Source organism: Pristiophorus japonicus, chromosome 4 (assembly GCF_044704955.1).
Source record: "Pristiophorus japonicus isolate sPriJap1 chromosome 4, sPriJap1.hap1, whole genome shotgun sequence".
Lineage (NCBI taxonomy): Eukaryota > Metazoa > Chordata > Chondrichthyes > Pristiophoridae > Pristiophorus > Pristiophorus japonicus.
Genome location: NC_091980.1, coordinates 214,037,073 through 214,063,476, shown reverse-complemented (window position 1 = coordinate 214,063,476; position 26,404 = coordinate 214,037,073). Strand labels below are relative to the sequence as shown.

General features: G+C 42.1%; 1 protein-coding gene across 1 annotated transcript in view; it reads left to right on the top strand.

Annotated features, from left to right (window-relative positions):
• LOC139262294 (uncharacterized) overlaps positions 1 to 26,404 on the top strand; it is a 39,818-nt gene that overhangs the window by 9,769 nt on the left and 3,645 nt on the right. Inside the window, exons 2-7 of the mRNA XM_070877447.1 lie at positions 4,442 to 4,563; positions 4,765 to 4,903; positions 5,767 to 5,888; positions 6,218 to 6,328; positions 8,414 to 8,520; positions 22,630 to 22,720. Coding sequence (XP_070733548.1) covers positions 4,442 to 4,563; positions 4,765 to 4,903; positions 5,767 to 5,888; positions 6,218 to 6,328; positions 8,414 to 8,520; positions 22,630 to 22,720 — 692 coding nt within the window. The remainder of the gene's footprint in view (positions 1 to 4,441; positions 4,564 to 4,764; positions 4,904 to 5,766; positions 5,889 to 6,217; positions 6,329 to 8,413; positions 8,521 to 22,629; positions 22,721 to 26,404) is intronic.

Below are 26,404 nucleotides of genomic sequence, written 5' to 3'. Positions count from 1 at the left end.
CCAACCTAATCCGAATATGTGCATTGTATCCCTTGATGCACTCGTATGAGTCCTGAAACATGTTAGCATATTTCTCCAGCTGAGTACCTAGCCAAGACTTAGCCATTTCTATACTCCAGATGATGTACCAATCCAAACAAAGCACTCTTATCCAATCTTTGCCCATAAGTGTCGGCCGATTGACATATTTCGCTATAATAATGGGTAATCTTGCTTGTTGCCCCTGGTGTTGTACTATACAATCCATTTGTCCAAGCGTCTGCAGTTTTTCCCCGAATATGTTTTCAGCTTTGCTGAGCTCGCCTCTAGTGGTCTGCCCTGAAATTCTTGTTATACACATCCTGACTTATTATTGAGCAATCAGCCGCTGTATCTGTTGTCATATTAATCCATCGATTATTAATCAGTACTAATGTTCTGAAATCCTGACAAGGAATGTATTCCCTTGCCCTTCACTGCATATATATCAAAACGACACTCTTCTGATCGGTTTTCACCCAATGCAGTCTTTGATTATCGTTGGGCGTGTCCTTGGATTTACATGCGGCTGAAATGTGTCCCTAACTTGGCACCGGTAGCATCTTGCCCACTTGAACCGACACTTGTGCGGTATGGTTGCCATTACACCTATAACATCTATTCTTCCTGGTTTCACAACTCTCTCACCGACTCGGGCTCACAATCTTCTTAATTTCTACAGCTTTGTGGCTGTGAACTGCTTGATTCCTCATTTGTGCATCTGTCACACCTGCTGGGGCTGCATTGACATCATTAGCTCTTTTTTAAAAAAAAAAGCATTTGCAATCTTTCCCTGTAGGATCTAAACGATTTCTTATTCTTGTCAAAAGCTCCCAAATGAATGACCTAATTCATTGTCACATCCATGTTGCCTTCTTGGCTTCCATCTTTCAGATGAGATATTAAACCGAGGCCCCGTCTGCTCTCTCAAGTGGATGTAAAAGATCCTATGGCAATATTTCGAAGAAGAGCAGGGCAGTTATCCCCGGTGCCCTGGCCAATATTTATCCCTCAATCAACATAACAAAAAAAATTACCTAGTCATTATCACATTGCTGTTTGTGGGAGCTTGCTGTGTGCAAATTGGCTGCCGCGTTTCCGACATTACAATAGTAACTACACTTCAAAAAAGTACTTCATTGGCAGTAATACACTTTGAGACGTCTGGTGGTCATGAAAGGCGCTATATAAATGCAAGTCTTTCTTTAATGTTCGTTAATCACTCTCAATAATTTTGAATTGCATTTCAATGACTCTAGATAGCTTTCCACAAGCCCTTTTTGTCAGTTCCACACTCGCAAAATAAAATGGTACTGCCAGACTCTCATTCGGGAACCATGCTGGCGGTATATCTTCTTGCTGTACTCCACTTGCATTTGCCTTCAAAAGGAAATTCCACCAAAGTTTCTTCATGAAGAAACTCCCATTATCGTCGCCATTTTATAATGTATTTGCTTCATGGGTTCTTTGCTTAAGAATTCTTAGTAACTCATTGCTATTAAGAACTAGTTTGTTAAACGTTTGTTAATAAACCATCACACTACACATTATCAGTTCATCCACTAGGCTCACGACTGCATACCTCAGCGTGGATGACCTCGACCTAACGGACTGGGATTTTGTTAAGTCTTGTGAACATCACGTGACTGGCTAAGCCAATCATAATGCAATAGCTCTACAACTATTTTAATTAAACGATAAAGCCGACTGCCTCCTTATTAAAGGGACACTAGAACCCACAAATTACAATAAAACTTTAAACTTAGCAGATCAAATAAAAATTTGATTGCCGTGGTGGTGATGCACTCCAGTCCCTTTGGTGCCCACCTCTTGCAGAAGGCCGCGAGAGTACTGGTGGACACCACGTGCTCCATCTCCAGGGACACCCTGGCGCAAATGTAGCTGCGAAAGAGAGCAGGCAGTCGGGCTGAACTACCCCATCGACCGCCCGTTGCCTGGACCTGTTAATGGCCAACTTGGCCAAGCCCAGGAGCAGTTCTATGAGGAGGCCCTCCGACCTGCCCGCTCCCCTCCGCACTGCGTGCCCAAAGATCAGGAGCATGGGACTGAAGTGCAGCCAGAAATCGAGGAGCAGCCCCTTCAAATAATGAAAGAGGGGCTGCAACTTCTCACTTATATAAATATGGAACGCAGAAAATGCAGGCAGCCCAAGAGTTCGTGAACTAAAGTAAAAACTTATTGCACAGGACTGTCCCATGCAACACTCTCCAGGCCTAGTCCCCAATAGATAAAGGGAGGACTCCCGCATAGAGAGCCCTCCATTGGGGACCCCTGCCTCCTCCGGACAGCAAGATGGTGCACCGTGGCGTGTGTGGACAACAGACGTGGATAGCAAAATGGAGGGTGTGCAAGAACAGCCCATACAGGAAACCACTCCATGCAGAACTGAAAGACACGGAGAGGATTTACAACAGCTCTGCAAACCTGTGAACATACTCACAGGTGCATACTTTACTCAATTATGAGCCTAGACATTCAGCAACACCAACGACAACTTGTATTTATATAGCACCTTTAATGTAGTAAAATGTCCCAAGGTGGTTCACAGGAGTGTTATGAAACAAAATTTGACACCAAACCACATAAGGAGAAATCAGGGCATATGACCAAAAGCTTGGTCAAACGGGTAGGTTTTAAGGAGCATCTTAAAGGAGGAAAGAGAAGTAGAGAGGGAGGGAGGTTTAGGGAGAGCATTCTTGAGCTTAGGGCTGAGTAGCTGAAGGCACGATGCCAATGGTGGAGCGATTAAAATCGGGGATACTCAAGAGGCCATAAGTAGAGGAGCACAGATATATCGGGGTTGTGGGGAGGGGGAGTTCTGGGGCTGGAGGAGATTAGAGATAAGGAGGGGTGAGTCCATGAAGGGATTTGAAAACTAGGATGAGAATTTTAAAATCAAGGCATGCTTAACCAGGAGCCAATGTAGATCAGCGCGCACAGATGTGATGGGTGAATGGGATGATGCGAGTTAGGATGACCTCAAGTTTACATTGGGTAGAACGTGGGAGGCCAGCACTCAGTCTAGAAGCAACAAAGGCATGGATGAGGCTTTCATCAATGGAGGAGCTGAGGCAGGGAAGGAAATGGACAATGTTACGGAGCTGGAAATAGGTAGTCTTAGTTATGATGGTCGGTAGCTCATTTCAGGGTCAAATATGACACGAAGCATGAACAGTCTGGTTCAGCCTTGGTTGGAGTCGATGGCAAGTGAACGGAGTTTGTGATGGGGACTGAAGACATGGCTTCAGTCTTCCTAATATTTTATTGGAGGAAATTTCTGTTCATCCAGTACTGGATGTTGGACAAGCAGTCTGACAATTTAGAAACAATGGAAGGGTCGAGAGAAGTGCTGGTGAAGTTGAGCTGGGTGTCATCAGTGTAGATGTGAAAACTGGCATGTTTTCGGATGATGTCGCTGAGGGGCACACGTAGATGAGAAATAGGAGGAGGCCGAGTATAGATCCTTGGGGGACACCAGAGGTAACGATGCGGGAGCGGGAAGAGAAGCCATTGCAAGTGATTCTCTGGCTACAAATAGATCAATAAGAATGGAACCAGGCGAGTGTCGTCCCACCCAGCAGGATGGCGGTTGAGAGGCTTTGGAGAAGGATAGAGTGGTCAACCGTGTCAAAGGCTGCAAGCAAGTTGAGAATGAGAAGGGATAGTTTACCTTTGTCACAGTCACATAGGATGTCATTTGTGACTTTGATGAGAGCCGTTTCGATACTGTGGCAGGGGTGGAAACCTGATTGGAGGGATTCAAACATGGAGTTGTGGGAAAGATGGGCATGAATTTGGAAGGCGACAACACGTTCAAGGAGTTCGGAGAGGAGAGGTTGGGGATGGGGCAATAGTTTGCAAGGACGGAGGGGTCAAGGGTTGATTTTTTGAGGAGGGGATGAAGACGGAAGATTTGAAGGAGAGGGGGTAGTACCTGAGGAGAAAGAACTGCTTATAATATCAGCTAACATGGGAGCCAGAAAAGGAAGTTGGTAGAGTATTTGACTACAGAGCAAATCAAAGTCAATCTGATCCTATCCTATCCCAAAGTCACTGCATAGCTACCAGAAACAGGAATGCTGGCTGTTTCTTTTCTCTGAGTGCTGAAGCTAATTATAATCCTCCTACCGCTGCTTTGGCTAAGATTAGCTAAGTCAGCACAGACTGCGTACTGAACCTTCCTGCTTCTGTATGGCTCAGCTATTCAATAGATTAACTCACTGAACAATTACGGAATCTCTTTAATATTACTTAAGATTAGTGATGAACAGTCTGAGAGTTGGTGAGATTTTGCACTTTTTGCAAATATTTGTTTAGAAAAATGTACATATTTGCTTCCAACAATGTCTAGGATGTTTTGGTTTAATGTTTCCTACTGTGCATTATGAAAAATTAATTCCAGATGACTTTGATGAATACTGTGCAGACAACAATGAAATCCTTCTCAGAAGCATTGCAGAAGATCTCCGGGGTTGCCTGCCAATAGGAGCAATGCTCAGTTCTGAACCTTTGGCATTCAAAAAGGTAATTTTGCAACTTTTATTCTTTTCAGAGCTGACCAACATAATGTTTTGTAAGTTCCCACAGACTATGCTGTCTGTTTTTTCTTGGGGACTGCACTAGTTTTCCCACAACTTCATGTTTATTTGTTTAATATATAGAACACTCAACTTGAATTTTACAAACATCTGAATTGATGATATTATACGTATTATGCTTTTTCAGACACAACAGAACCCAGAACCCACTGTTCATATTGATGCTTTCTTATTCGATGATGATCTGATTGATTCCTTGTGTGAAAAAGGGAAAATGAGCAGAAACTACTGCTTGAGCTGTGGATCACATAAAACAGCACCACTGGGTTAGTTGTGTAATTATTTACAGATACAAATGGAGTCTGTGCATAGCAAGTCCAACCCAATATATTTCTCACTTTTTATTTTAAACCCAATAACCGCGCCTATAGGGTTAAGTTTTGTTCCATTTCAAGCTGAGTGTCAGAAACATTGCCAATTAAAACAAGATTAAAACTTCCTTTTTAAAATGACAGAAAAATAATCAGCTGGGCTTTGAGAACCATCCATTGATATTGTGGGATAGATTTCACAGCAGACAGAACAGCATGCTTGTGTATACGCTGCTGTTTTTAAATTGTGACACTGTTTATGACCACAGTATCTTCTCAAAAACCTATTTACAAACTAGCAAGTGAGGCATAGCTTAACTAGCTTGCATAGGCAGGGCATGCAGCACACCTCAACAGCAGTCAAAAAACATGGCTGCCTCTGGCAGTCGTTCTATTACAGTTGAGGGTGGTTCCACATCTAGAGGTGCAGTACGAACCACTATTTTGGTGAACTCCTTTGTTTAATTAACCATGCTGTCACCAACAGCTACAGCATGGCAAAGTAAATATAGCATTAACCATAGGCAGTATAAGAATTTTTAGCATCGAAAGTGGAAATTCCAATGGTGCTGTTGTGGCTTCTGTTCTAAGATGGAGGACAAGGCACATTAATTGCCTAGAGTAGAGAGAGCTGTACTCTGCATCATACCTGATGTGAGTGTTTAGTGGTACTGGAACCCAAATAAAGTTTAATTCTACGAATCAAATTTTTAAAATAGCTGTTAACCCCAGGATACAATACAATATTGGTGAACCATTTGTTCTTGCGGTCAGTGCTGTTGGAAAACTTAACAATGTTTTTTTCTTTTATTTTATAGCTTTTATTTCTCATTCTTTCTCCCCACTGGAGATCAAGTTCCTTTTTCATCATGTGCTGCCAGATCTTTCAGGAAAAATTCTTATTGATGTTGGCTCTAGGCTAGGAGCAGTTCTATTTGGGGTACAGTTCATCATACCACATATTGATATTTTTTGTAAAATCTAACACTTTACTACTATTAGGGGCAGGCAATTTAGTTTAATATTTCCTGCAGCTTTTCCTTGCCTTCCATATCTTTCCTGCTACAGAATCTGGCATTTTGTTTAGAGTTTTAGAGATTTTATACAACTTTTCATTCATCCCTTCTGATTTTATAAAAATAAGGTTGGAAACAATGCAAAATAATATCAATTTCACATTCTGCATAGAGAATGCTTACACCTTGCACATTGACCTTTCAACAACCACAACTTTCAACTGATACATTATGTGTATTTTTTTGTACCCAGGGTTACCTGTATAGTGCTGCTTCTCAGATTATAGGAGTGGAGATCAATGCAGATTTCTGTCAGTTACAGCAAGTGATGATAGAAAAGTATCAGTTCAGTGACAAAGTGCAGGTATGACTGAAAGCATTGTGTTCTTAAAGTTGCAATAGTATGAAAGCATTCAACATAAAGCAATGCCCACAATCAGTAGACGTTTCATTTTTTTATACATTATTTAATAATGGTGCTAAAGTGTATATAATATATATTGTATATATCTGGCATGGAAAAAGATAATTAAAGTGTTATATTTCAGGGTTTGAGACTTATGTTGCCACAAGGAACTGTGGTATAATACATGTTAAAAATGTTACTATTTAGCTCTCGAGGTTTTAATTCTTGAGAGCTACCATCTACAAGCCACAAGTCAGGAGTGTGATGGAATACTCCATTTACCTGGATGAGTGCAGCTCCAACAACACTCAAGAAGCTCGACACCATCCAGGACAAAGCAGCCTGCTTGATTGGCACCCCATCCACTACCCTCCACCACCGGTGCACCGTGACTGCAGTGTGTACCATTGACAAGATGCACTGCAGCAACTCACCAAGGCTTTTTCAACAGCACCTCCACAATCTCTACCACCGAGAAGGACAAGGGCAGCAGGTGCATGGGAACACCATTATCTGCAATTTCCCCTCCAAGTCACACACCATCCTGACTTGGAAATATATCACCGTTCCTTCATCGCTGCTGGGTCAAAATCCTGGAACTCCCTCCCTAATAGCACTACGAGAGTACCTTCACCAACAAGGACTGCAGCAGTTCAAGAAGGCAGCTCACCATCACCTTCTCGAGGGCAATTAGGGATGGGCAATAAATGGTGGCCTTGCCAGCAACGCCCAGATCCCAGGAACGAAAAAAGAAAAATTCACAGAGCAACATGGCTGGCAAATGTAAATTAGGTTTCAGATGGGGTGTCTGGACCAAAATCCCAGAGAAAAAGAAAGGCAGTTTAGCATTTTGGTGATAACGCCCATTTCTCCTGCAACATCTCTGTTGATTTGAACTCAACAGGGGCCATTGCCAAGTTAGGCAGATTGATTCCACTCTTGATGGATTGGGTAGATAGTTCAACTAAAAGCTGACACTGGAGTCAGATTTTAATGAAAAATATTTTTTTTTAAAAACAGCTGCAAAAGTTGGTGGCTAGGAAAGGGTTGTGAGGAGAGGAGTGTTAAGAAATTAGCTTTTAAGTCAATCAAGATAACCCACTGAAGTGACATAGCATTACGTGTTCACTATTTTTACACAAAGACAAATTGTATTGATGGAAATAAATGAAACCGATCATAATGTTGTTGGGTATCCTCCCATTAACTTGGAATTAATTAATTACAGCTTAATAATTTGTAACCAGCCTTGCACCTCCTAGTGGTAAATTGGTCTGCTATTGGGGAAATTGAAGAAATGCATGTATGAAAAACATAACCATCTGTTCCAGATCACAAAGGGATGCTATTGTTCTATCCCTAGGTTATGCTATCATACATGTAGATGTAGGCTGCGTGAATCAACTCGCATAAAGTTCAGACTCCATAGGGAATGAATGCCACCACTGAGCCTGAGAAGACATCTACAGCAGACCTGAATTTGTAACACAATGCCACTAGAAAACTGAATTATGAAACTGGGTGACATAGTGGTTTACACACTGGTCTTTCCTTTCTGGGACCTGGGTTCAAATCCAGTCCAGTCAGATGTGATGAAAGTCTCTGTCTGCTAGCTAAAAGTGTCATACTAGAAATGAGTTTGGGCTGAAATCCAGTTCCTAGTGGATCTGTAGCACAAAACTGTCGCTAATTTAGTACTACCTGGCAGTCTCACTTAGGCCACAGGATGGCTGCTGTGCAAAATAGAAGGAAGAATTATCTCTGTGATGCATTCGAGGTGCTCTTCTCAGTTTGGGGCTGAGTAATGTTGACAGAGTAAATGTAACTTTACTCTGCCTCTGGCTGTGACGTGACTCAGCTGGAACTGCTTGATGCCAACACTGGTGCCTGAAATGGGAACCGTTCCATGCTCCATCACTAATATCTTTTGAGAACAAAAAAAGAAAGTTGAACCATGAAATCATTAGTATTTCTTAATGGTGTGACAATGTCAGAGTTACATTCTGGGATGAATGATGTAACTTTGCACTGTTTTTGTTTCAGGTTGTCTGTGCTGATATTTGTACTCGTGGGTCTTTGCTTAAGAGTGCTGATGTTATAGTTATGAACAATGTCTTCGAATATTTTCTAGACAAAGAGGAACAAATCAGGTAAACAGTTTAAGAATGAAAAATATAATTGAACGATTCAGTATTGTTTAAGTTCTGAAGCAGAGAGTAACAATTGACATCTGAACCAGATCAGCCTGCTAATTCAGATTAACAACATTTGGAATAACTGGGATCACAACTTATGTGACTGGGGAACAAATTTACAGAGGCCAAGTTTTGAGGAGGCCAAACTAGAATGATATCACCTGAAGTCATCCTGTCAATAGGCATTTCAGAGCAAGAGAAGGAAACAACATGGAAAGGTTTCCAGTTTATATTCCCTAGTTCCATTCTCATTCCCTTAAAATCTGCTTTTTTTCCAATATATTATAAGTAAATCTTTGTCTTGTGTCCTTTTCAATATTTATCTTAACCTTATTATGTTATAATCGCTGCTGCCTAGATGTTCAACAATAATAACATGTACTTAAATAGTGCCTTTAACATAGTGAAACATCCCAAGGTGCTTCACAGGAGTATTATGAGATAAAAGATTTGACACCGAGGCACATAAGGAGAAATCGGGGCAGGCTTGGTCAAAGGTAGGTTTTAAGGAGCATCTTGAAGGAGGAAAGAGAGGCAGAGAGGTTTAGGCAGAGAATTCCAGACCTTCGGGCCTAGGCAACAGAAGGCACGGCCACCAATGGTTGAACGATTATAATCAGGGATGCTCAAGAAGGCAGAATTAGAGGAGCGCAGACATCTCGGAAGGGCTGGGGGGTTGTGGGGCTGGAGGAGATTAGAGATAGGGAGGGGCGAGGCCATAGAGTGAGTTTGAAAAAAAAAAATTAGAATTTTGAAATCGAAGCATTGGTTAACTGGGAGCCGATGCAGGTCAGTGATCACAGAGGTGCTGGGTGAGTGGGACTTGGTGCGAGTTAGGACACGGGCAGTTGAGTTTTGGATCACCTCTAGTTTACGTAGAGTAGAATGTGGGAGGCCAGCCAGGAGTGCATTGGAATAATCAAGTCTAGAGGTAACAAAGGCAGGATGAGGGCTTCAGCAGTGGATGAGCTGAGGCAAGGGCGAAGATGGTCGATTTTATGGAGATGGAAATCGGCGGTCTTAGTTATACTGCGGATATGTGGTCGTAAACTCATTTCACGGTCAAATATGACACCAAGGTTGCGAACAGTCTGGTTCAGCCTCAGACAGAAGTTGGGGAGAGGGATGGAGTCACTGGCTAGGGAATGGAATTTGTGGCGGGGGCCAAAAACAATGGCTTCAGTCTTCCCAATATTCAATTGGAGAAAATTTCTGCTCCTTCAAAACTGGATGTCGGACAAGCAGTCTGACAATTAAGAGACCATGAAGGGGCCAAGAGAAGTGGTAGTGAGGTAGAGTGGAAACTGATGCCAAGGGGCAACATGTAGATGAGAAATGGGAGGGGGCCAAGGATCGATCCTTGGGAGACACTAGAGGTAATGATGCAGGGGTGGGAAGAGAAGCCATTGATTCTCTGGCTATGATTAAATAGAAAGGAATGTAACAGGCCAGTGTAGTCCCACCTAGCTGGACGGTGGTGGAGAGGCCTTGTGGAGAAGGATGGAGTGGTCAACCATGTCAAAGGCTGCAGACAAGTCAAGAAGGTCGAAGAGGGATAGTTTGCCTTTGTCACAGTCACAAAGGATGTCATTTGTGACTTTGAAAGTCATTTCAGTACTGTGGCAGGTGTGGAAACCGGATTGGAGGGATGCAAACAAAGAATTGCGGGGAAGATGGGCACGGATTTAGGAGGCGACAACATGTTCAAGGTCTTTGGAGAGGAAAGGGAGGTTGGAGATGGGGCGGTAGTTTGCTAGGACAGAGGGGTCAAGAGTTGTTTTTTTGAGGAGAGGGGTGATGACGGCAGATTTGAGGGAGTGGGGGACAGTATCTGAGGAGAGAGAACCGTTCACAATGTCAGCTAACACAGAAGCCAGAAAAGGAAGTTGGGTGGTCAGCAGTTTGGTGGGAATAGGGTCAGGGGAGCAGGAAGTGGGTCTGATGATGAGCTCGGAAAGGTCATGAGGGGAGATCGGAGAGAAACTGGAGAAAGGCGTGAGGTCAGGGCTAGTTTGGGGGGTGGGGGGGGGGGATCATTCGAGAAAGTTTGGCCCGGTGGGCTAGGAGAAGGAGAAGGAAGAGACAGAGGCGGCCGAACGGATGGTCTCAATCTGAGAAACAAAGAAGTCTATGAGCTCCACACAATTATTGTCGGAGGTGAGGGTGGAGACTGGGGAGAGGGGTTTAAAAAGACTTTGGAGAATAGAAGCTGGCGTTTATCTTTATGGGCTGCATGAGGATATCGATCTACTGGTCAGATGGACAGACCAGTGGCAAATGGAATTTAATTCCGAGAAGTGTGAGGTAATGCACTTTGGGAGGGCTAATAAGGAAAGGGTATACACATTAAGCGGTAGGCCACTTAATAGTGTAGATAAACAAAGGGACCTTGGAGTGCTTGTCCACAGATCCCTGAAAGTTGCAGGCCAGGTGGATAAGGTGGTTAAGAAGGCATGTGGAATGCTTGCCTTTATTGGCCGTGGCATAGAATATAAGAGCAGGGAGGTTATGCTTAAATTGTATAATACTTTGGTTAGGCCACAGCTGGAGTACTGCATGCAGTTCTGGTCGCCATATTATAGGAAGGATTTGATTGCACTAGAGAGGGTGCAGAGGAGATTTACTAGGATGCTGCCTGGAATGGAGAATCTTAGTTATGAGGACAGATTGGATAGGCTGGGTTTGTTCTCATTGAAACAGAGGAGGTTGAGAGGAGACCTCATTGAGGTGTACAAAATATTGAGAGGCCTGGACATAGTAGATAGTCAGGGCCTATTTCCATTGGTGGAGGGGTCTATTACGAGGGGGCATAGTTTTAAGGTGGTTGGTGGAAGGTTTAGCATGGATTTGAGGCAGGGGAATTCTTTACGCAGAGGGTTGTGGGGATCTGGAACTCACTGCCTGGAAGAGTGGTGGATGCATAAACCCTCACCACTTTTAAGAGCTGGTTGGATGGGCACTTAAAGTGCCGTAACCTGCAGGGTTACGGACCTCGAGCTAGTAATTGGGATTAGACTGGATGACCTTTTGTTGGCCGTGCAGATATAATGGTAAGTACTGCAAGGAATTGAATACAGCCAGGGTGATCTCCTGGACTAGTTTCGATCGCCTGGATGGGTCGGAGAGGAATTTCCCCAGATTTTTTTCCCCTAAATTGGCCTGGGTTTTTATCTGGCTTTTGCCTCTCCCAGGAGATCACATGGCTCCGGTTTGGGGTGGAGTGTAGAATGTTTCAGTGTAAGAGGTGTCGCAGTTGTGTGAGGCGGATTGGTTGGGCTGGGTGCTCTTTGCCTTTCCGCCATTGTTCATTGTTCGTAGGTTTATATGTAACCTTCAGGGCTGCTGACCGAGGGCTGTGCAGCTCTTTGTCGGCCGGTGTGGACACGATGGGTCGAAATGGCCTCCTTCTGCACTGTAAATTTCAATGTTTCTATGTAAGAGAGTCGAGAGAGTTTTTTTCCAGAACGGACATAGAAGGAAATAGGGTTGGTGGGATGGAAGGAGGATGTGGGTGGAGAACGACACGAGGAAGTGGTCTGAGATGGCATTAAGGGAGGATAGGAGGTTAGTGAACTCAGAGGAGAGAGAGCACGATGAATTGAGATGGAGGTTGAAATCATCCAGGATGAGAAGTCGTTCAGTGCAGAGGGAGGAAAATAGTGAAGAAATATCGCTAATAAAATTTTCCTGGTACTTGGATGGGCAATAGTGAACGAGAATATTAAATAAACGGTGAGATGCTCAAAGGAGGAGAAAGTGCCAGAGGAGTAGGGGGGCAGACCCAGGTGTGATCTGCTGATGAGAGCCACACCACCATCACATGGCGGTCTGAGCGGGCAGGTGGTGGAAGGTATAGTCAGGTGGGGAGGCTTCATTTAAGGGTAAGATGTCATCGCCCCTCAACCACGTTTTCGTCAGAGCCATGATGTCGATGCCATCATCTACGATAAGCTCATGGATGGGAAGGGCCTTGTTCGCAAGCGAACTGACATTTTGGAGGGAGATGTGGAGAGTGTCAGTGATGGCTGCCCCACCGGCAGCATCCACAGGGTCAGCGCTGGGGTAGGGGGTGAGTTGGACAAGGAGGAGATTAGCAAAATTAGCCCCTAGGGGGCGCACTGGGCAGGTGGTTGGCGAAGGAGTAGGATGGGACAGTGGGGTTGCTGCTCATAAGGAGGCAGTGATGAGTGCCTTGATGGGCCTTTCGTAGGATGCCAAGAGAGGCACAAAGGGAAGCTGTAGGCTTATTGAGGAGGGAGTCAAGCCTGGGATGGAGGCAGGAGAGTAGGATGGTCGAAGAGTAATGAAGGATTGGAGTAACGGCCAAGGAGGGATAAAGAGAAAAGGAAAGAGGGGGAAAAGTGGAAAAGTATTGAATAGCTCTGATCCAGAGCGGGAACCAAAGTGTGCACGTGAATGGACACGGGAAAAGCTGAAGTTACATAGGCCTCCTTTAAATGTAGTAATTAATGGGATGCAATTGTGGGTAGACCAGGGTTAAAGTCAGAGGTCCAATGGAAGGACAAAGCCGACAGGAACAGGATGGGCCAGCACAAAGCATCAGCTAACCGTTTCCAAAGCAGGCAAGTGCAGTCCAGAAGTGTAGAGAGTTCGAGGATGTACTATAGGAAGGAGAGTCGGTAGCGGTGCAAAAAGATGATGGCAAAGTTGACGCAGGTTTTTGAATTGCGATAGATTGCTGGAGAACCACAGCCAGCATCCAGCAAAGCTGAAAACAGGTAGCTCGAGTGAACCAGGAGCTGCTAGCAATTAGCCAGCAGAGCTGAAAAAACAGAACCAGTTCAGCAGGGACACAGCCGCAGTTAAAAGGAAAAATAAACTTTTGCAGCAGAGATGGAGACGATATTCTTGCGGTTTGGTCCAGTGCAGAAACATAGAACGAGTGTCAGGAAAGAATAAATTTAAAAGCAGTAAGAGAAAAGTCAAGGTTCTAGGGCAGAGCAGAGTTTGGGTAAAATTAAGCAGTGTGGGTCAGGAAGGGACAGAGAGAGTAATGAAGGTAATAGGGCATTACTGACTAAGGTGACATCAGGGAAAAAGAGAAAAAAGTCAAAGCTAAAGGCACTATAGCTGAATGTGTGAAGCATTCAGAACGAAATAGATAAATTAATAGCGCAGATAGAAATTAATAGGTTTGATCTAATAGCCATTCCAGCGACGTGGTTGGAAAGTGACCAAGGTTGGGAACTAAATATTCCAGGATACTTAACTTTTAGAAGTGATAGGAAAAATGGAAAAGGAAGAGGGGTAGCCCCGATAATAAAGGATGGATAAAGACAGTTGCGAGAAAGGATCTTGGCTCGGAAAATCAAGAAGTAGAATCACAAAAACAAAATACTGTGCATGCTAGAATCTGGAACAAAAACAGAAAATGCTGGAAATCTCAACAGGTCAGGCAGCATCTGTGGAGAGAAAGCAGAGTTAACGTTTTGGGTCCTTTGTCAGGACTGGAGAGAGTTTGAAAAGTGTTCTTAACAAGCACTGCAAGGGGGAGGGGAAGAAAGAACAAAAGGGAAAGTCTGTGATCGGTTGGAAGGTGAGAGATTGGAGAGACAAAAGGGATGATGGCCCAAATTCAAGTGCTGATGTCAGGAGTTAGAAAAACATTAGTTGAGATAGAATGTGAATGATGGGATAATGACCAACTGCCAAGGAGAAAAAAAAGGGAGGAGGAGGAGGAGGAGGAGGAGGAGGAACAGGAACGACGACGCACCGCGACTATACTGACGTGGAAGTAGCGCAAATGAATCGCCGGTGCACCTGGAAGTGATATTTGGGACCCTGGATAGTGGAAAGGGAGGAGTGCAAAGGGCAGGTGTTGCAGCTCCTGCGCTTGCACGGGAAGGTGCCGTGGGAGAGGGAGGGATGACTGCGGGCGTGACTTGTCCCCATGGCACCTTTCCGTGCAAGAGCAGGAGACGTCAACGGGTGGCTTCCGGCGGTTCTACCCTCCCGCCCGCTCCAGACCAAATCGAAACTGGTACTGGGTGCAACTTGAGGAGGAATGTCAGTGGTAGTGCGCAGTAAGGCCAGCAATTTTGGCCTCTCATTCTTTGAGTATATTCAAGACAGAGATTGATAGATTTTTGAAAATTAAGGGAATCAAGGGATTATGGGGATAGTGGATTGAGGTAAAAGATCAGCCATGATCTTATTGAATGGTGGAGCAGGCCCGAGGGGCCGAATGGCCTATTCCTGCTCCTAATTCTTAACTGCTCTGGTTCATTTCCTATTATCAGATCCAGCAGTGCTCCCTCTCTTGTGGACTTGGTTTATATACTGGGTAAGAAAGGAGTCCTCCACAAATAGTTAAAAACTCCATTCTCAGTGCCCCTTTTGATGCCACTACTTTCCAGTTTATTTGGGGGTTGTTGAAATCTTCCATGATTATTTTATTTCCTTTACTCATTTCACATATTTGCTTGCTCTCTGCAAGAGCACATCAGCTAGTCCCATTTCTCCGCCCTTTCTCCGTAGTCCTGCAATTTTTTTCCTTCAGGTACTTGTCCAAATCTCTTTTGAAAGCCACAAAATTGAATCTGCCTCCATTACCCTCTTAGGTAGTGCATTTGGGATCCTAATCATTCGATGTGTAAAAATGTTTTTCCTCGTGTCGCCTTTGGTTCTTTTGCAAATCACCTTAAATCTCTGTCCTCTGGTTCTTGACCCTTCCGCCAACGGGAACAGTTTCTCTCTATCTATTCTGTCTAGACCCATCATAATTTTGAACACCTCTATCAAATCTCCTTGCAACCTTCTCTCCCCATCGCAAAGGGGATGGAATATAAAAGCAGGGAAGTCTTGCTACAGCTAAGGTATTGGTGAGGCCACACCTGGAATACTGCGTGCAGTTTTGGTTTCCATATTTACGAAAGGATATACTTGCTTTGGAGGCAGTTCAGAGAAGGTTGATCTGGGGGATGAGGGGGTTGACTTATGAGGAAAGGTTGACTCAGTTGGGTCTCTACTCATTGGAATTCAGAAGAATGAGAGGTGATCTTATCGAAATGTATAAGATTATGAGGGGGCTTGACAAGGTATATGCAGAGAAGATGTTTCCACTGATGAGGGAGACTAGAACTAGAGGGCATGATCTTAAAATAAGAGGATGCCCATTTAAAACTGAGATGAGGAGAAATTTCCTCTGAGGGTTGTAAATCTGTGGAATTCGCTGCCTCAGAGAGCTGTGGAAGCTGGGACATTGAATAAATTTAAGACAGAAATAGATAGTTTCTTAAGCAATAAGGAGATAAGGGGTTATGGGGAGCGGGCGGGGAAATGGAGCTGAGTCCATGATCCGATCAGCCATGATCTTATTGAATGGCGGAGCAGACTCGAGGGGCCGTATGGCCTACTCCTGTTCCTATTTCTTATGCTCTTATGTTCTAAGGAGAACAACTCCAGCTTCTTCAGTCTATTCATGTAACTGAAGTCTCTCATCCCTGGAACCATTCTTGTAAATCTTTTCTGCACCCTCTCTAAGGCCTTCACATCCTTCCTGGAGTCTGGTGCCCAGAATTGGACACAATACTCCAGTTGAGGTCGGACCAGTATTTTATAAATGTTCATAATAACTTCCCTGCTTTTGTACTCTATGCCTCTATTTATAAAGCCCAGGATCCTGTATGCTTTTCTTAAACCCTCTCTCAACTGGCCCTGGCACCTTCAACGATTTGTGTACATATACCCCCAGGTCTCTCTGTTCATGCATCCCCTTTAGAATTGTACCCTTTAGTTTATATTGCTTCTCCTCGTTCTTCCTAACACAATGTAACACTTTGCACTTTTCTGCATTAAATTTATCTGCCATGTAGCTACCCGTTCCACCATCTTGTCTATGTCCTCTTGAAGTCTATCACTATCCTCCTCGCTGTTCACTATACTTCCAAGTTTTGCGTCGTCTGCAAATTTTGAATTAGTGTCCTCTACTTCCAAGTCCAAGTCATTAATATACATCAAGAAAAGCAGTGATCCAAGTACTGACCCCTGGGGAATGTCACCGTGTACCTTCCTCTAGTCCAAAAAACAACCATTCACCACTACTCTCTGTTTCCTGTCACTCAGCCAATTTTGTATCTACGTTGCCACTGTCCCTATTTAAAGTTATTTTTCAAAAATTTAAATTTTTATTGTAAATGCTTCACTAACGGGACTTTTAATTAAATGTGAAAATGGGAACATTTATTTTTATTCCAGTTGTGTAAATTATTTAATTATTTAGGGATTTCTATACGCATTCTCTGTTCGTATAAGGACACTCCATAAGCAACTAAGGAATCCTCCTTTCTGATAGGAGGACCAGGCCAACGTAATCCCAGGGATGCTTCTGAACCACCTGCATCCCTGGGATCCTTGGGCCTTTAGGCAGGCATATGCCTGCATACCCAGGGCCCAAAGTCTCCGAAGCCTGGGAGCTAGCAGGTAGGTTCGGATTTTTTTTCAGGACAGAGGCGTAATCTGGAGGTACACCTCCGACTGCAAATTCTGGCCCATTAGTTGAAGGGTTTTGGACTTGCTGTCCCCACCCAATGTTCCCATTAAGCGCGCAAGCAACCTGGAGGTCCCGTGCAGGCTATTGAATGGAAAAAGCGTGATTGCGCGGAAATTTGGGTCACGAGCCCATTTTAGGGGCCCGCGCACCCAAATAAAATTAGAGGGGACATTGTCCCCACCACCACCTCCCTTTTATTTTAACTTATAAATATTAGAAACCATTCTGGCTGGGACTCATGTCGCTGTTCCATCATCATTGGTTAGTATCCTGGAATTTCCTACCTAACACCTTTGTGGGAGCCTCATCACCATCTACAAGTATTATGGTTTAATTAAGTGGCCCACCACTACTTTCTCTGGTGCAGGTAGATAAGAGCAATAGATGAAGCCTTGCCAGAATTGCCCACAACCTGAGACCAAACTTTAAAACATTAGACTGGGATTTACTAATTGTGTCGAGAGTTTCACATCTGATGCCTAACTTATCTCGCTTCAAACTGTGCCGCATACCACAGTCAAAATGACATTTATTGTTTAGCAAGCCAGATCTGTAAACAGCAGGACTGCAGTACATCACTGATTGAAGCGTACCATAACCAACACTTTCCAGAGGCATCAAAGACTGAATCAGAAATGTGGATACATTGACTAAAATTATATTAGTTAACTACCGCTGCAACAATATGATTAGTACCACAATGAGGTTAAATATTAGTATAATAAGCAAGTTAACTGATAATTAATAGTAATCAACAGAACCTAAATCATAATTGCAACAATAATTAAAAATGTATCACAATATATCAGCCATAGCTGTGTTTCACATAATTTACAATCTTGTGACACAGAAGGAGGCCATTCCGCCCTTCGTACCTGTGCCGGCACTTTGAAATAACTATCCAATTAATTTAATTTCCCTGCTCTTTGCCCATAGTCCTATAAATATTACTCTCTTCAAGCATATATCCAATTCCCTTTTGAAAGTTACGACTGAATGTGCTTCCACTACCCTTTTAAGCAATGTGTTCCTGATCATAACGTCTCACTGCGTAAAAAAAAAATTCTCCTCAACTCCCTCCCACCACTTCTTTTGCCAATTATCTTAAATCTATGTGCTCTAGCTACTGACCCTCCTGCCAGTGGAAAGAGAGTAGATAGGGAGAAACTATCAGAACCCGTCATAATTTTGAGTAACAGTATGACAATTATATTTGATATCCAAGATCATAGTACAGATTTATTTTACAGTTTGTTTTCAACATACCAGTGGTAGATCTCAAATGTTAAAGCTGTTCCTTTGTGACGTGAGCATAAAATCATACAACTTTTTTAAACTTCAGAATTAGGCTCCTTTGCCTCGGAGAGTTTTATTTTCCTCTTGCATACTCTGGTGACTTCGGCAGCATGTTGGTGTCTATCGGCCATCTTCCTTCCTTTCAAGTTTTAGCTAAGCTGGAATGTATTGCAGTTCTCTGCTGTTATTGCTGTACTTTCTCTCTATGACTAGAATTTAGGCTATTAAATTAACTGTTGTGCTGCACTTTATAAAAGTATTTGATTCCATTTTTGATAGAATCATAGAATTTATCCCAACTTTTCTTAAACCTAACTTTTCAACTTCAAATACTGTCTCAACTCCTGAAGATCAGTTGGAATGTTTGAACCACTTTCAAAAATCGTCCATTATCATCTGATTTAATTGAACAATGTTTGATCTTAAATTCCTTTAAAGTATCACAGAAATCCTCTTTGACAGGACCTGTCAAGGTAATCCATTCATCCACATAGATTTCAACGGTGTCATTCAACTAAACAGGTGTCAGAAACTATACTTGCCAGATTTTAATTAACAGCCTTTCAATTACCTTTCCAATTTTTTTGCCTTCCAGTACCTGAATCCCTAGGAGACACTTTGTTTACAGCTGTCTTTCAAGTCTTCATTAATGGTTCAAAAACCGTGACATCAGTCTGTTTTCGTCTTTCAGTTTTGACCGGTCCCTAACTCAAGCTGGTATTAATGAACTAGCCTGCCTCTACCAGTAAATACATATGCTTTACAAGGATTTAACAGTTTAACTTGAGCATCTCTCACGAGATCTTCATTCAAACTAAACTCCATTAGATGAAAAGAAGAGAAATCCAGCCCAATTGCTTTGGGATCTTTTTTGTTCCTTCTTGAGCCCATCTGCAACATGATATATGGAGAGGCCTGAAATACTCAGCTCTGCTTTTCTGTCTCTGTCTCCTTCATTGACCTCAGGTTGTTACTACTCTCTCCAACTACTTAGCTCGCAATAAGATTTGGATAAGCTAAAACTCCAAGTAAATGTCAGCAAAACCAAAGTCACCTTCTATGCCTCCTGCAAACAGCTGTGAGCTTCCATTTACAGTGAATTGTTCAATACATACTGTAAATGTAATCTTTCTAAATCTGTACTGTAATCATACACTCCCATAGACATCCCCATCTGCCATGTCGGGCTAAGCCCACAGGTGTGGAATCTTGATCCGTTTCCTCCACATCAGATTTTTTTCATGTCTGGAACATCTGAAGCCTCCATTTTCCATTTTTCATTTTTTACCAAAACCCTAAGTCTTGTCTTTCTCAAATGCTTTCCTTACTGCCCCACGCACTTTCATTCTCCATAAACTGGAAATATTCCTAACCATCACCATCCATGTTCTTGGCTGCACTAAGCACCCTGCCCTTACTAAGCCCCAGAAAACTAAAATAAGATTCTCATGCTCACCTTCACATCCCTCCATGGCCTTATCCCTCCCAATCTCCTCCATGTGTTATTTTTCCTATTACGCACCTAACACTCCTCCAACACTGAATTAGGAGGAAGATAGAAATAAGGGAAGGTTAGACAAGCAAATGAGCGAGTGGGTTATGCTAATAGATTTAGATGAGGAAAGTCAGGAGGAGGCTCAAGTGGAGCGAAAACATCGGTATGGACTGGTTGGGTTGAATAACTTGTTTCTGTGTCGTATATCCGATGTAAAATAAATGAGCACAGGAAACAAATGATGTAGGAAGACTGAGAAAGGCATAGAGTACGTGAAGAAAGTTTTATATAATGATGTTCGGAGGTACGAGAGAGAACATTTGACACTCCACTAAAAGCATTATTCAAATGTACTTGTTTATACACAAATCAAAGATCCTGCAGCAAGAACCCCATCTTCCAGAATTCTGATACTACTTTTGTGCATAGATAAATCTTGCATTTTTATAGCATCTTATCAGTACTTCAGGACATGCCAAAGCACTTCACAGACAGTGAACTATGAAGAATCTGGAAATGAACTGTGTGCTCAGTAGAAAGTGCTCCAAATCACAAAGTGTGGTTTCTTTTAAAGTCTTGCTTATACTCCTGTGTATATAGAACCTGTTTATAGATAAGGATCATTAAAGTAATTTCTTATTTCCAATTTAAAAATACAGCTTTTTTTCATATTATATTTTTAGCATCAAAAGCAAAAGAAAATCAGGGGTGATTGGTTGCCGGGGTGGGGGTGGAATTGGACCACAAGGAATATGAATAAATCTAGGATATTTTAGGACCATCGCTAAAACTCAAAAGAACAAGCAAAGGACTGAGAAAAAATGTAGTTAAGCTAAATAACTAACCCCAGGTATTTACACAGTTCACAGATATCACTTTTTTTCAATGATTTCACAAATCCCAGCGTCTAAAGCATATAATGGGCTTGGTTTCTTGTGTGATTCATCTGGAGAACTTGTATTAACAAGAAGAATCCCGAAACAGAAAGTTCTATACAAATAACAAATTTTATTTTATACCATTAACTGTAGTGCTGTTTCTTCTTCAGTAGTTTTTTGTTTTACTTGTCAATTTGATTACTGAAACCAATAATCATCTTAAATATATTTTAAAAATGTCAATAGACCTATGCTGCTTTCAAGAAAACTACTTGTTAAGAATTGTTCCTCTGATACCTACACTCTTTTATTAGTGGGCCCCCAATGACGCTGCATCAGAACATGTCATGACAAAGCCCACTGTGTTTGATACAAATGGGTTTGTTTAACATAGGCATTAAAGGGGAACTGTACATGTAATTATAATTGTGAAAGTCTTCTTTTTTTTTTCATTCAGTTGAATATTAACTCTTTGCGTACTGAATTTTCTTGACAACTTCCAAAATTTGTATGATTTTGTACAGTAGTCCCTGTTTAATATTTACTCAGTTTTAACAAATCCCTAACTATAACAATTATTTTAAATCTCCCACTTTGAATCTAATGCAACTGTGATAATACCACTTGCATATCACAAATGGATTACCCATTTACAATATTATACGTAACTGGAAATAAATATTGCAATTCAGAACATATATGCTGCTCTTCCTTACTTTTGGAGGGTTCCTGATCTGTCACCATTGCCTCTGCGTCCTAGCTGCTCCTCCCACACACTCTGCACTTTGCTTCCTGGCTGCTCCTCTTTCCACACTATTTACACAGAAATTGGGAATCAAATGTGATGCACCAGATTCTTATTTCTATACACACAAAAATGTGATTTCTGGCAGTTGGAGTTTTGCTCTCTGGATTATAATGTTTGTGTCGATCGTAATGACATCACACAGTATTATAAAGCTGCTATTCATTTTCAAGCTGCTATTCATTTTCAATCAGAAAAGTGGAAAAACAGTCAATCCCATGTTAAACAAACATCCACACATAACAAACGTTTTACATGCCAAACTGGTATTTTTAATATGCAGGGTCGACTGCTATGTAACATCAGTGAAACCTTTTTATGAATTTCAAATACACTATCTCGTAAATTAGATTTTTTTAAATATAGCTGTGGGAGGCGGGTTTGGAGGGGGGGCTGGGGGGGGTGGCAGGAGAGCTTACTCTGCAGTCTTCTTTCTTCCTGTAGCCTGAGGTTTTCAAGGGAAATTATGGGGACAAACTACATCATTGTGCTCTTTTTTAAAAACAAAACGAATGTATGTTTTGTCTCATAAGCTATTTTAAAGATTCTATACTATTTTACTGAGTCTGAACAGAAGTTCACCCACTTCCAGTTGTCTTTGTAGCTGCCTCTGCCAATATCATATTCGAAACAGGAAATGTATCTGTTATTACAATTACGAATTTTGTATAATCGTTGTTTTAATAGACATATGAGCAGGCTGCAACCATTTGAATACAGTATTTATGCCATCTTTTAATTGTAGCAGCTCCTTCACTACCAAAAGTTATTAAATTTGTTCTGCTTATATTGGTGCATTCTACTATCCTCTAACCTACTTTTTCTTTGGATGATCAGTCATACTTCATACCTGCATGGAATAAAACAAATTGTATGTCACAAAATTGATAGTTATAATAATACTTATTCAAATAAATAAACATCTTACTACAGACAAGAATTCAAGATTGATGTAATTTTTTTTAACTTGTAGGTAAAATATTGTATTACCTGGCAAAGTGGTTGTGTGTTCAATTAGTGCTGAAATTCAGCCATTCAATGCAGTTATTGAAATAATGATGCTTACTTTTATTCCAAGAACGTGGCAATTTATTTGTTTCACTTTGAAAAAGAAGGGTGCCTTACTTGTGACAGCTCCAAGCCTTCAGGAATCTCTCTCTCAACTTCAGGTCAGTGTTATTTAAGTTGAAACATTATGCATGCATACAAATGGCAGGCCATAAATATTAACAAAGTACCATCTTTTCTTGTTGTATACATCAAAAATAATTATTGGGCCTGAAATTCCGGCCTCCCCGGGTCCGTACGGAGTGTGTATGGACACTGGGAGGCATCGCAAAAGCCGGTTTTCAGCGCAATGCGCATGCGCCAAAAGCCGTTTTTTCTGATCGGTCAAGTTCTCGGCGGCAAGGACATTCGCGTGGGTGAGATTGCACTATTTGCCCATCTCTTGCTCAGTGAATATCCTTAAAACTCTTGCGTCTGGTAAAAGCCGGCACACAGCCTACTTTTACCAGCTTAAGAGTTTTAAAACATATAAAAATAAAATTTAAAAACACATTTTTATGTTTTAAAAACCCTGCCCACTAAGGTAAGTTTATTTTAAACTCTAATTACAAAACTTTTTTAAAAGCCGAAAAATATATATTTTTTCTAACACATTTATTAACTTTAATTTAAATTAATGTTAAATATGTGAGGTTTTTTTCCTTTTTTTTTATGTGTTTTGGTGTTGGGGGTGTGGGAGACTGGGGATTCTCATTCATAATAATGAGAACTTCTACTTACAGAGTTCCCATTAATATGAATGAGAATCCTTTACCTTGATTGGGTGTCCAGTCCCAAGTGGCTCCAGCTCTACATACATTCAGACGTGCACATGCTCCGATGCGCATGCAGAAGAGGCCTAAAACTGCAATCGCTGGTGGGCGCCTGAGCAGAAGGTAAATGCGCATCTTTTTTTTTCAGGCAACCACCTGCGGGAAGCCCACAACCGGAATGATTTTTCATTTTTATACATTTAGCCTGGATTATTTTATCATAGCATTTATTGAGGACACCAATCATAGAATGATAACATTTAACATGATATGCGATTCAGGTGTATATATAATTTTAAAAGAACTAAATTCAAAGAAAGGAGGGAACAGCAAATTGATTGGAGGAGGATGTTCAACACTTCAGTTGAGTACATGAGAAACATTTATAAACGGATAATGCTGAGCATGTAGGATAAATACATACCAAGAATCAGCAAACCTTTGCTGAATAAGTGTACCCCTAAATAGACATGCTCCTGCCAAACAGGGACAACCTAAATAAAATCAATGACTTTGATATAAATGATGGAAATCCCAGAGAAGCTTAAAAGGGCTAAAACAAGTAAAGTCCCAGAGGTAGATAGTATTTATGCTGGAATGCTGAGGGAGACTTGAGGCATTGGTCATCATGAGGGAGTGACTGGACACAGGGTGGGAGAGGTGTGCTATCAGATTAAATACTGGCTAATATGGTGCTTGTATTCAAAAAAAGGTGACAAAGCAAACACGAATAACTTCAGTTCTATGTAAAATAATGGAATCGATTTATCAGGAATAAAATGGACAATTGTCTGTATAACAATAACTTAGTAAACAACAGTCAACATGGATTCAGAGGGGAAGATCCTTACTGATCAAACTCCTGGACTTCTTTGAGGAAGTGACAACCCAAGTAGAAACCAGATAGAAAACAAGCGAGCCAGCATAATATTTGTTCCCCTATGGTATTGTGACAAAGATCAACACAAAAGGTGATTAACTTATTCAGAACTGTGTTATTCCCATGTAGTATAACTGTTGTGCACTAGAAAAAATCCAGCATGGAAATAAACAGCAGGATAATAAGTGTCTAAAAGAGCAAAGAAGTTAAGAGATCCCATATACTGAAAACTAATTTTACTACACTTGAGAGTAGAATTGTAAAATAGTACCTTAAGCTAAGAACTGGAACAAGTAGTGTGCCAAATTAAAGTAACACTACAGTTTGAGCCTAAATAAGGTTGTTTTAAATCCTGTTGTTAAACCTTTCCAGTATAACTGATGTTAGAAATCAAGAGTGTACAAAATGTATATGGTTAAGCGAATAATACTGGGAGACGAAGAATGCTGTGCTTACATGGTTGTGTTGAACTGGAGATGATGAGTCTCCTCAGACTAGATAAATGCTTATAAATTCTAGGGTCCAAAATTGCCCCTTTCTATAAGGCCCCTGACCTCCTGAAAGTGGCGGCCATGGGTCGGGGTGGACTGGCTGCCGAGTCTCCCTGGAGGGGCCACCATTTTTTTTTTAAATGCCCTTCCTCAGGTTTGGAGCGGTGTAGGGGATTGCTCCATCTGTTTTCCTGCCACGGCGTGCAGGCGCTGACCCCTTCCTGAAAATGCTGCGTGGGTAATTGCCCTGAGGAGCGGTGCCGCCGCCGGTCGGTGCCCCCGACAGATTTGCTGTTGGTACCCTTTGTGTGACTTGATGGTGCGGCCGCCCTTAAAGGGGAGGTGGCGATGCCATGTTATTTTTCTTTGTCAGCCAACTGCCAGGTCGGATTGACAAATTATGGCCGCAGGTTCGGCAGGGCCGCCAACAGGCCTAGCTGAAACCCTACCTGGTGACCCAGTGTTTGCCACTAAAGTAGCTGCAGAGTTCGTAGCAGCTCTTCCCCTTTAACTGATGCAGCACTGATGACTTCAAGCGTCGACTACTCTGACCTGTCCCCACTTCAGCGCCGCTAGTGATGGCTACTCCGTCCCGTCCCCACTTCTGCTCTGATGATGAGGCCACTTTTGCCCCGCTCTTATAAAAAAAAATAGCACAAAGTACTGAATTTCTCCGGTTTGGTAACCACATGCATTGGAGCGGCTGGAACACTTCAAGAGTGATATGTGCGGCTTGTTTCAGGCAGTGGGCAGTTTCAGTCCCCTAATGTTTTGTTTCCCTGCTGAGATGTTGTAGCACTCTGCACTATGACAACCATTATCTGTTGTTTTCAAGTTAAGACATCAACTTTGTTTATCTATCGTTAATTTAACCAACTATTATTAACAATCAAATTATAATGCTAAAGTAGGAATTAGAGTTAGATTAACAGAACTGATTGCGAAAATAATTAAAAGTTAATGAGCATAGAAAGACTTATAATGGAAGGAAGTTGGGGAAGTTAACGTAAACAGAAAGTAGTTTGCTCGGTCATAAAGCAGGTAACGACTGATTTGAAGTAGAACAATTTTCTGGTTTGGGCCTCATGATTGTACCAAAGAGGATAGGGACGAGACAGATAAGACACAAATTCCAAAAGAAGAAACCCTGGAAAAGTATAAACAGAACAGACATGTGGACAAGATCATGAGACATCTTTGGGGAGGGCTTTGATTCAAGATCAAGACAAAGAACTTGAACCCCATTGGATATTGAGTTTTTATGGGGAATCTCTATAGGTTAAAAGGTCTTCTCAATATCCCATTTCAGGCCCACCCCTAAAAAGAGCATGAAAGTAACCTCCTCAAGGCTGTCCCCCGCAAATAGGGGAGGTGAGAGTGATACAGATGTTGGGCTGGTCGAACACTTTGAGAGTGATCCCATGCTTTACTGAAGAAGGCTCTAGATGAGAGAAAGAGGGGCCACAAGCCAGAGAACTGCTCTTGTGCACCAGCCGTTTGTCCAATTGGATTGGTATCAGCTACTTGTCACGGGATTGTGGATGCATTGGTTGTAATTTACCAAAGTTCCCTGGATTCTGGGGAGGTCCCAGCAGATTGGAAAACTGCAAATGTAACGCCCCTATTTAAAAAAGGAGGCAAACAAATAGCAGGAAACTATAG